The following is a 12,057-nucleotide window of genomic DNA, read 5'->3' as shown; positions in this document are numbered from 1 at the left end:
AATAAATTTATTTCTGTTTATCTTCAATAAATTAAAAAATAACCTTTTCAGTAAAAGTTTCTAAATTAAGACTGCAAATATGCAATTATTTCAAATAGCTTGGGTTCCTACGTCCAAATATTTTTTTTGCTCTAATTGGTTTTTCATTTATTTTAGAAATAATTTTCAAAATAAAATTATGTTTTGCATAACAATTTAACTCATCTGACATTAATAACGTTTTCAACATTGCAAAGATCCCTACGATCAAATAAATATATTTTCATTTAATCTCCAAACAATTATTAAATAATGCTTAATTTTTTTAACGTTTTGAGTAAAAGTGTCTAAACTAAAACTGCGTTTATACATTAAATATTTATACCCTTGCTTCATGTTACCTGCATCAGAACATAAATTCAAATATATTTTTTTAATTTATTAAAATAATTGTGTTATTAAACGAGTTTCCTAAGAATTTATTTCTTCTTTACATATTTTATTTAACCTTAAGTTTTAAAATAATAAATTAGTTACTGTATGGACCGAAAAAGTGCAAGAATTTACTTTGCTCTAGTAAATCACTGTTGTGCTAAAACTGGAACTCCACAATTATATTTCTGTCTAAACTATATCAATTTTCACAAAAACTTAAACAAGAATTACAATTTATAAATTTGTTTTAAAATAAAGCAGAATAAATATAGATATACAGGGTGTATCAAGAAATACGTATGTTAATTTTACCACATAATAAAACTCATCAAGTACAATAACTTTTCTATATAACATTTTGCAAAATTCTTATTTATTATTTATTGTTTGTAGTCACAGGCAGGTATAGGTTTCAATAAGTTATCTTTTAGGAATTTTAACTAAATTTGCAAAACTTTAAAAAATTTACAAATACAAAAATGTTTTATTTGTTAAGCTCTCTACCTGTTAAAATTAACACACCTATTTCTAATACACCCTGTATATTTATAGATATTTTTAGCAATTGTATCAAAATAGATACATTTTAGCTCCATTGTATGTTTTTCAAAGAATAAGAAATAAAAAATGTTAAATTTGTTGGAACTGTTTTACAAAAATTTTAATACTCCTTTGCAACAAGAAAATTCCAGCTTAATGAAGGCTAAAATTGCAATTTTCAAAAATCTACGTAAATTTTAGTCAAAACTATATTTTCATACAGTTGTTAAGAGTTTTGAGTACAAAACTTAGTGGAGTGGTTACTAAAAATACAGAGTGCTCATAAACTGACGCACCAACTTATTGGTTCCATGAGTGTGGTAGAGAAATGCTTACATAGAAAGGTAAAAATAGTATAAAGTGTTAAAGTTATTTCAAGTTATTAATATTCATAATAACAAATTTTAAATAAAGGTGGCAACGTTGTGTAACAATCCTGGTGGTACTAGAATTTGATCAACAAAAAAAATATTTTAGAAATTTTTTTCTATGAAATAATTCCCAGTGTTGGGACATCAACGCATTTATTTTTTTTTAATTCAAAAAACTGGTAAGGACTGATGGTAAATTTAAAAATAATTATTCATCATTGTGTTAGGGAATTATTATTTAATGTGAAACATAAAAAAATTAAAAAATAATAGAAACTAAACAAGTTAACAAAACAAGTTTGTAGCTCCAGATTTTTTTAAAATAGAACTTTAGAATTTTTCAAATCTACACATGCTTCTGAACAACGTACCACTGACTTGGTGCTACAGTTTTTGAGCACCCGGTATAAAAAAATGATATTCAGTTTTAGTAAAATCTCAGAAACTAATAATTCACAAATATTTCATTTCATAAAAAAATTCAAAAAGTGCTTAGGAGAGATGTTTTTAGCCATTATTGTAAAGGTTTTTTCGCTTTTTTGTAAATTTTTAGACTATGTCCAGTTTTGATGAACCTTTATTTTTTCATGACATCAATTCACATTATTGTTTCAAAAACTGTATAACTTTAGAATGTGATTTGCCTGCAAAAAATCAAAAAAAAATTAAAAACAATAAAAAAACTGATATTTACTTGAATTTTTACCTTCATTCTTAAAAAAAATAGTTCGTTTCATGCAAAAAAATCACTATTTTGTAATTTTTGTAAAAAGTTTCGGTCAACTTGGACATCTTTTGAGGTCAAAATCGCATTTTTCAAAATTTATGACGGAGTAAAAAGTTCACTAGTTTCAAATACAAAACTTGATTTATTAGATAAAAAAATTAATTATTTTTGGTTTTACTCTTCTGACTGACCGACGTTTTGGACAAAACCTCAAAAACTAGCATTATATCAAAATGTGTTTCCCATATTTCAAATTCTAATCGGAATTTATATGAAAAAAACTTGTAAAAGAGTTAAAAAATTGATGTCTGTAGTCAAAATTCAGAAGTTTTGAACTCATATACCTATCCAAATAATTTTTAGTTTTTGGGGTCAAAAACGTAAACTTAAAAAAAAGATGTAACCAAAATGTACTTATTATTTTTTCTTATTTTCACACTGTTAACTGTGTTTCATTTAAAACGAAAACTTCTAAACTATGTGGGTTTAGCAAGGATGTTTTAAGATTTTAAGATCTATCTAAACAAGACTACTGAAAATTCTGGTCAAAAATTATAATGGATCAGTCTGTTACAAGTATATTTTTACTACTACAACTACTATAATTAAGATATAACATTAAAAAAAATCAAAGTTGTTTTGCTCCGAATTTAATAGTTAGAATTTTTTTAATAAAGCTGACTTCACACATTTCTGGAAAATAAAAGACACAAGTAATAGGTGAGATAATATTCAAATGTTTAAATTGTTCAATATCAAGACTTTCTAAATTCTTTGAACTTGAAAAATAAATCGTTTTCAAATCTTTAAGACATAAAATAACAATTTGAGGTTTTTAGAATTACACAAATATCGCCATCTGAAAAAAAAATTAAAACTTAAAAATTTTGTAATATGTAAACCTAATAAATAATAATACGTAGAAACTCAGAAATCTTCGTAAGTTTCAAAATCTTAACACTAGAAAAATGAGTTTAAAAATGCAAATAAGTGGCAAAAAATAGTACTTTCCCAATTTAAATTGATAATTAGAGTAATCATTTTGGAGATAAATGAATTTATGTTTTGATAAAAAAAATTCACATCTCGGCGACTTACTGAGGCCAACCTTCCCCGGTTTGAACAGCAAACAGAGTCAACATAGCCATGGCTACATCATCATAGTGAAAACTTTGCAACTTCCACTCGCGTTTTTCTACTCGAGGCACATCATTATCTTCATCAAAAATAAAATACTGACCCCTAGAACGAAAAAAATAGAATAATTGCATCAGTTTTTCTGCAGTTTCCTGAAGTGAAAGAAACTTGTACTCACTGGCACGTGGCTTCTGTAAATTTACTTGCATCAGTACAATGTCGAAATTTTCCGTTGAACAACTGAACGGCGATCACAGCAAATATAAACTGGAATAATATGTACACTATGAGAATGTTTATCACATTTTTTAATGAGTTCACTAGACAGTCGAACACTGCTTTTAATTTGGGCACTCGTTTAATTGTTTTTAATGGTCTTAACACTCGAAGCACCCGCAACGACTTAATGGTCGACAGATTAGCTCCTGCTTTGTTTTGCCTGAAAGTCACAAATTAACCAACGAACTTTTAAACCAACCCAAGAAACTCACGCAACGTCGAAACCCATTGAAACCAACGCGCAAATCACAACAGCAGCGTCCATGATATTCCAGAATTCTCGCAAGTACGAACCCGGGTGCAAAATAATACCCAGATCGATGATCTTGAGAAGCATCTCCACGGCGAACACTCCAGTGAAGGCGTAATCTAATCTATCCAAAATCAGGTTCCAGTTCGAATCTTCGTTCACCGGATCCTCGGCGGCCAACGCCATCGAACTCAGGCAAATTACAACCATTATAAAAAAATCAAAGTAACGCAAATTTACGATTCCATGTGCGAATCTTCGTACGCTGGAATTATTTTGTTTGTTATTATTTGGTGGTTTTGGGCTGGAGATACGTACGGGTTAGTGGGGGATAATACAAACATGCTAGAATATGGCAGCATAGGTTTGGGACCGACGATTTCCTCCTCTTCATCGGGTGGCTTCTCATCTTTCTTTTTCCTGCTTTTTATCGGACTGGGAGGGCATACCTCTACTCTTGGATTTGAACCAGCTAGAAATTTCAAGAAAAAAAAATGCAATATCATAAATATCATGAAATTAATTTAGAAAGGAAAAGAAAGAAGAAAAATACGATTATAGTTTATTATAGTTTTCTAGTTATGGTAATAATGGATAAATTTTATGGCCAATTTCTTTAGGGAAAGCTTTTAGTTTGTTACTATTGTATAGGATTGTATACTGTAGTGTAGCCAGAAAGTGAGAAAACTTCAATATGAATACAGGGTGGCCCAGGAGTGTGTAATCGGTCTCTAACTTTTTTTTTAATTGAACTATTGCTGGTTTCATCATCCGATAGAACGACTTAACGTTCACAAACTAAAAATATTTTTATTATATACAGGGTGGTAAACCAAAGTTAATTTTTTTTTTTATAAAACCTCCTATATAAAAGTTTATTTTGGTTTTGGAGTTCTCCAACTTTTCCTTATAAAAAAGCCAATTTTTGAAAAATTGATGGAAAGTCGCCTATGAATTCTTTTCGATAAATTTCCAACAGGAAAACTTCGAATATCTTGAAGCAATAGTAGACTTTTACTTGAAACACGCAGGTGATGTACAGAGTGTGGCAAAACGCAAAAAGTTGAATAACTATTTTTTTTAATGATGTAACACCATGTATTTCTTTACACGTATCGATAGCAATTTTATATGCTTTCTAAGGATATGCGGTTTGTATAGCAAATTAAAAATATTTTTAAAGTGTTCGAAGAAAAAACTTTCTTTTTATTTATTTTATTATTAATTTTTAATGAGTAGAATTCATTTATGTATTAAGTAATAATTAAGTAACTTATGTAATTAGTTACATTAGTAAGTTCATATCGAAAAATAAATTATCATTTGACAAATAACAATTTAATAATTATTATTATGTTACCTAATCGTTGTAGTCTCCATAGACTATGTTTTTTATATTAGTTAATTAATGGATTCATAAAAGTGTCTGATATTTTGAGTTAAGTTAAATTCAATCTTCCCAGGGTACACACCAGAAAACATAAACTTTTCTTTGTTTATAAAAATAAGCATAATTATTCCTACAACTCTCTCTTAAACAGCTTATTTTTGGATTCATATAAATATGCTAAACATTTATGTTTTTCTGGTGTCTCACTTAATGTTTTTAAATCTATGTGTAAAAAAATGTTAAAATGCCCCCCCTTAGCGCCTAAACAAATTATTATTGTTATTATTATTAATATTATTATTAAATTATTAATAATTATTATAAATTATTAGATTCAAGAATAACAAATTTTCTTGTAATAAACTATTTTTTTTATCTCGAAAAATGTTTACAATTTTGCTATGCAAACTCTATACCATTAGAAAGCTTATGCAAAATGCTATCGACACGTATAAAAAATTACATGATGTTCCATTTGAAAAAAATGAGTTATTTGACTTTCTGCGTTTTGTCACACCCTGTACATTATATGCGTGTTTCAAGTAAAAGTCGACTATTTGATAAAACTGCAAAATATTCTGAGTTTTTCGATAGCAAGCTTGTCGAAAAATATTTATTAGCGACTTCGTAGTGATTTTTCAAAAATTGTTTTTTTATAACGAAAAGTTGAATAACTCCGAAACAAAAAGAAAAATAACTATAACAATAATTTATATAAAGTAACATTATTTTTTTGTGTAAAATCTAATTATGCAAAAATATGTAAGGTGTTCCATTTAAAAAAATAAACCTTTAGTTCACTACCCTGTATACAACACCCTGTAAATAATAAAAATATTTTCAGTTTTTGTACTTTAAATCAATCTATCATATAATAAAAACGGCATAGCAATATCTTAAGTAGTGAAAAAGTTATAGACCGAATACACACCCCTGGGTCACCATGTATACAAAATTTTATGTCCAATTTCTTTACAGAAAGCTTTTAGAAGTAAAATGTTATTATATTTTTAGAACAAAATATTTTTGAAGTTTTATTATTTTATACTATATTGGGGTTAGGATGTGACAAAACTATTCTTCTGTTCTTCTCAATATGAACAGTCCGACATAAAATACTTAATATTTTTCTATACAAAAGTGAATTTTATCAGAATTTTTCTACATTTGTTTACAATAAGTTTTAAGTATTAATTAATAACGAGCTAGTCTAAAGCTGCATCAATTGTGTCATCAAATTTGTATTCAAGCGATAACTGACCACGTGACCAAATTGAACGAATAAAATACCCTGATTAGTGCCCGAATTGTAAATTAACTTTTAACAGAGAATAAAGAAAATTATTAATAAAATTAAAGTTAAAAAATTATCAAAACATTAGGTAATTATTAAAAATTTTATCATTTCAAGTGTCATTCTAAAACAAAAGATGTTAAAAAGTAATGTTTTGTGCAAAAAAATATTAAAAAAATATGGCCATCGCCAAAATTACGTTTATTTGTTTTTTTACTATTTACTTAATGGTTAATTATTTTCTTAAGAATTTATTGCACAAAACAACATTTAGGCGTTGCTTCTTCTAAAATAACATAAAAAATATTACTTTTTGCAGCGGTTCAATAATAATTTATTAATTAATTGCAACTGTAAGAGAATGTAGAAAAATTCCAAAAATTTTTACATAAATAAAAAAAATAAGTATGTAAAAATAAATGCTAAATTCTGTATGTTTATTATTTATTAGTTTTTGAAATAAACAGTAAAGATATAACTTTAGCAGACTCACCTTGTATACATTTACTGGTTTTATACGTGATTTTCAATTCAATATGCAAAGCCTGGCTTGCAATTTACACAAATAAAATTCAATACTTTCAGTTCTCGCTAACACAAATTTAAAAAACACACAAGTTGCATAGCTAAAATACTATTCAAAAATTATTTTAAAAAAAATAGAAAACCACCAAAAGTATACCAAAAATAGATTTAATATCCTTGTTTAAAAATTTGCTTTTTTTTACTTTGTATCTCCTTCACGTAAAAATCATCAAAATTCAAACTGATTCGTGTCCTTCTACATTGAGAAAGAATCCCAATTTTTATAAATCGACGTACAAAATTTCCAAAACAACGTAGTAATTACGAACTATCTTATATTATTTAGACTGTTGATCTTAAAATTGTCCCAAGTTGAGAAATAGAAAGTTTGGGTCAATAAACTCTCAAAATATTTGATTTTCGTTTTTAAAAATCATAACCAAAAACATCAAAATAATAAAATATATGATGATATGTATATCAAATTTAGTTAAAATGGTGTCTATTTTAAATACAATTCTATTCGTTAAAAAAAAACTAATAATTGTAACTTTGTAGCTCTTTAAAAAAATATAATAACAATAATAAAAAATAAAAACACTTTATTTGTACAAACAAATTCTGGTACATTAATAAATTAATTAATAAATATAAATTAATTAATTAATTTATTAATTAATAAATTATACAGTCAAGTTTTGGAAAACTCTAAAAGCCAAAATCGTAATTTTCTAGAACTCTTCTCACAAATATAACAAAAACAGATTGTCTTTTTTGTTGGCAACTAAAAAAATTAAAAATTTCTTATCGACGTCAAAAACTTGACGTCGGCCGTTTTTTGCCAATTTCTCAAATTTCAGGGGCCGTCTATTCAAGATTACCTTCATTATCATCCATACTCTTGTTTTTTGACAAAACTTTGATAAAACAAAAAATTTTAAATCAATTTTTCACTTTCAATATTGAAATATTACCAATTGTCACAAAATCCCTGAATCGACTAAAATAACAATTTTTGTTTAAAAATGGCAAAAAAGAGAAAAATTAAAAAAATTGTATCGTTTCATAAAACCTTAAAGCACAAATTCTTTCAAAAACCTCGCGGCTAACGCCACCCGTTTTTGAAACTGAATTCGTGCTTTAGGACTGTTCTTATGAATTTTTTTTAATATACTATTAGGCACAATTTTCTTGTAATAAACTATTTTTTTTATCTCGAAAAATGTTTACAATTTTGCTATGCAAACTCTATACCATTAGAAAGCTTATGCAAAATGCTATCGACACGTATAAAAAATTACATGATGTTCCATTTGAAAAAAATGAGTTATTTGACTTTCTGCGTTTTGTCACACCCTGTACATTATATGCGTGTTTCAAGTAAAAGTCGACTATTTGATAAAACTGCAAAATATTCTGAGTTTTTCGATAGCAAGCTTGTCGAAAAATATTTATTAGCGACTTCGTAGTGATTTTTCAAAAATTGTTTTTTTATAACGAAAAGTTGAATAACTCCGAAACAAAAAGAAAAATAACTATAACAATAATTTATATAAAGTAACATTATTTTTTTGTGTAAAATCTAATTATGCAAAAATATGTAAGGTGTTCCATTTAAAAAAATAAACCTTTAGTTCACTACCCTGTATACAACACCCTGTAAATAATAAAAATATTTTCAGTTTTTGTACTTTAAATCAATCTATCATATAATAAAAACGGCATAGCAATATCTTAAGTAGTGAAAAAGTTATAGACCGAATACACACCCCTGGGTCACCATGTATACAAAATTTTATGTCCAATTTCTTTACAGAAAGCTTTTAGAAGTAAAATGTTATTATATTTTTAGAACAAAATATTTTTGAAGTTTTATTATTTTATACTATATTGGGGTTAGGATGTGACAAAACTATTCTTCTGTTCTTCTCAATATGAACAGTCCGACATAAAATACTTAATATTTTTCTATACAAAAGTGAATTTTATCAGAATTTTTCTACATTTGTTTACAATAAGTTTTAAGTATTAATTAATAACGAGCTAGTCTAAAGCTGCATCAATTGTGTCATCAAATTTGTATTCAAGCGATAACTGACCACGTGACCAAATTGAACGAATAAAATACCCTGATTAGTGCCCGAATTGTAAATTAACTTTTAACAGAGAATAAAGAAAATTATTAATAAAATTAAAGTTAAAAAATTATCAAAACATTAGGTAATTATTAAAAATTTTATCATTTCAAGTGTCATTCTAAAACAAAAGATGTTAAAAAGTAATGTTTTGTGCAAAAAAATATTAAAAAAATATGGCCATCGCCAAAATTACGTTTATTTGTTTTTTTACTATTTACTTAATGGTTAATTATTTTCTTAAGAATTTATTGCACAAAACAACATTTAGGCGTTGCTTCTTCTAAAATAACATAAAAAATATTACTTTTTGCAGCGGTTCAATAATAATTTATTAATTAATTGCAACTGTAAGAGAATGTAGAAAAATTCCAAAAATTTTTACATAAATAAAAAAAATAAGTATGTAAAAATAAATGCTAAATTCTGTATGTTTATTATTTATTAGTTTTTGAAATAAACAGTAAAGATATAACTTTAGCAGACTCACCTTGTATACATTTACTGGTTTTATACGTGATTTTCAATTCAATATGCAAAGCCTGGCTTGCAATTTACACAAATAAAATTCAATACTTTCAGTTCTCGCTAACACAAATTTAAAAAAACACACAAGTTGCATAGCTAAAATACTATTCAAAAATTATTTGAAAAAAATAGAAAACCACCAAAAGTATACCAAAAATAGATTTAATATCCTTGTTTAAAAATTTGCTTTTTTTTACTTTGTATCTCCTTCACGTAAAAATCGTTAAAATTCAAACTGATTCGTGTTCTTCTACATTGAGAAAGAATCCCAATTTTTATAAATCGACGTACAAAATTTCCAAAACAACGTAGTAATTACGAACTATCTTATATTATTTTGACTGTTGATCTTAAAATTGCCCCAAGTTGAGAAATAGAAAGTTTAGGTCAATAAACTCTCAAAATATTTGATTTTCGTTTTTAAAAATCATAACCAAAAACATCAAAATAATAAAATATATGATGATATGTATATCAAATTTAGTTAAAATGGTGTCTATTTTAAATACAATTCTATTCGTTAAAAAAAAACTAATAATTGTAACTTTGTAGCTCTTTAAAAAAATATAATAACAATAATAAAAAATAAAAACACTTTATTTGTACAAACAAATTCTGGTACATTAATAAATTAATTAATAAATATAAATTAATTAATTAATTTATTAATTAATAAATTATACAGTCAAGTTTTGGAAAACTCTAAAAGCCAAAATCGTAATTTTCTAGAACTCTTCTCACAAATATAACAAAAACAGATTGTCTTTTTTGTTGGCAACTAAAAAAATTAAAAATTTCTTATCGACGTCAAAAACTTGACGTCGGCCGTTTTTTGCCAATTTCTCAAATTTCAGGGGCCGTCTATTCAAGATTACCTTCATTATCATCCATACTCTTGTTTTTTGACAAAACTTTGATAAAACAAAAAATTTTAAATCAATTTTTCACTTTCAATATTGAAATATTACCAATTGTCACAAAATCCCTGAATCGACTAAAATAACAATTTTTGTTTAAAAATGGCAAAAAAGAGAAAAATTAAAAAAATTGTATCGTTTCATAAAACCTTAAAGCACAAATTCTTTCAAAAACCTCGTGGCTAACGCCACCCGTTTTTGAAACTGAATTCGTGCTTTAGGACTGTTCTTATGAATTTTTTTTAATATACTATTAGGCACTTTTACCGTTTTCATTTTACTAATTTTCACTTAGATTTAAAACGAAAAACAGCAATCTTTGACGATTTTAATAGGTAAAAATATTAATTATATAATTTACTATGTATTTCTAAAAAATAGTAACAATGCTTTTCTTTTATTTAGAGTAGATTAAAAAGAATGGAAAAGTTTCCGTTTAAACCATTATCTACAAATTTGAGTTTATTCAAATTGCTTTACCATAAAATTTTGCGCACACTCCCAGTTTCGGAATTTGGAGATCATACTCGTAATCGGAAACATTTGGAGATAGTAACAAATAACCAGAATAATTTCGCACTGTTTTCAGTCTTAAAACACAAAGCTTGGCACACACATAACTTTTTTGTTTTTGCTGTTGCAGAGACAACATTGTGACCAGAATGTCTAGAGCTGTAAATCGGACTGAAACGCAAGTGCATACTAATTAAATACCCCGGCCAGTAATTATCAACTCGGATCAAATTCGGTTCGTCCCAATCAAATTAATTTTATTTTGGGAATTTAGTTGTTTATGTAATTACATAAGAAATACTGTTTAGCTATTAAGGCTAAAGGGGGCTACAGAGTTAAACCAACTGTGCAACAAAGATAGGTATAATGAAAATGATTTTTCTATTTTCAGCGATATTTGCAATTTAATTTTAAATCGAAAAATGAAATTGAGTTTTTTAATTATTAGAATATGCGTCAACGTATTTTTTTTTGAAGAAAAAATGACATTTTTGTGGTAAAATTTTTAAGAAATATTTTAAAATACGTGAGATGATTCAAATAGAATGCGACCAAGAAACTAGAAAAATTATTATTAGTTTTGAACGAAACGCGAATATTTATTTTACTTTAACAATATTTGCCGCCGAAAATTTCCCACAGACAAGTGCGGGGAAAGAGGAAAAGAGGGCAAAGTAAACCTCGACTAACTAAGGCTGGAACACGTGAAAGATGTTTTTGTATCTGCTGGTATGCAAGTACAGAATTATCTTATTATTAATTCTTTGAACTGAATTTAGCATCAGTGATGCTTTTTTCTTTTTGAAGTAATATTTATTTGTTACTTTTGTTTGTAATTTTTATGTGTTTCTTCCTCATTGCTCAAAAATAAAAAATTGAATAAACGAAAAGTTTAAAACACGTCAAACTCTATTTTTTATTTTGGAAAACAATAGTCTAAAATTTAATCTAAATATTTTTGATAAAAAATCAATATATAATGAAGATTTCCAATAATGTAGATTGAAAAAGCTAAGCAGACAGCAAGTAATATCAAA

General features: G+C 26.4%; 1 protein-coding gene across 26 annotated transcripts in view; it reads right to left on the bottom strand.

Annotated features, from left to right (window-relative positions):
* Window positions 1-12,057, bottom strand: part of LOC100306946 (cacophony A) — a 157,966-nt gene that overhangs the window by 45,586 nt on the left and 100,323 nt on the right. For 25 of the 26 annotated variants that reach the window (XM_064357699.1, XM_064357687.1, XM_064357686.1 and 22 more), the window contains 4 exons: window positions 4,037-4,190; window positions 3,681-3,983; window positions 3,368-3,628; window positions 3,151-3,294 (listed from right to left, as the gene is read on the bottom strand). In XM_064357699.1, the coding sequence (XP_064213769.1) occupies window positions 3,151-3,294; window positions 3,368-3,628; window positions 3,681-3,983; window positions 4,037-4,190 (862 nt within the window). 26 annotated transcript variants of the gene reach the window in all.

This window comes from Tribolium castaneum, chromosome 7, assembly GCF_031307605.1.
Source record: "Tribolium castaneum strain GA2 chromosome 7, icTriCast1.1, whole genome shotgun sequence".
Classification (NCBI taxonomy): Eukaryota; Metazoa; Arthropoda; class Insecta; order Coleoptera; family Tenebrionidae; genus Tribolium; species Tribolium castaneum.
Note: the sequence above shows the minus strand (reverse complement) of the source record. Positions and strands in the feature narration are given on the sequence as shown.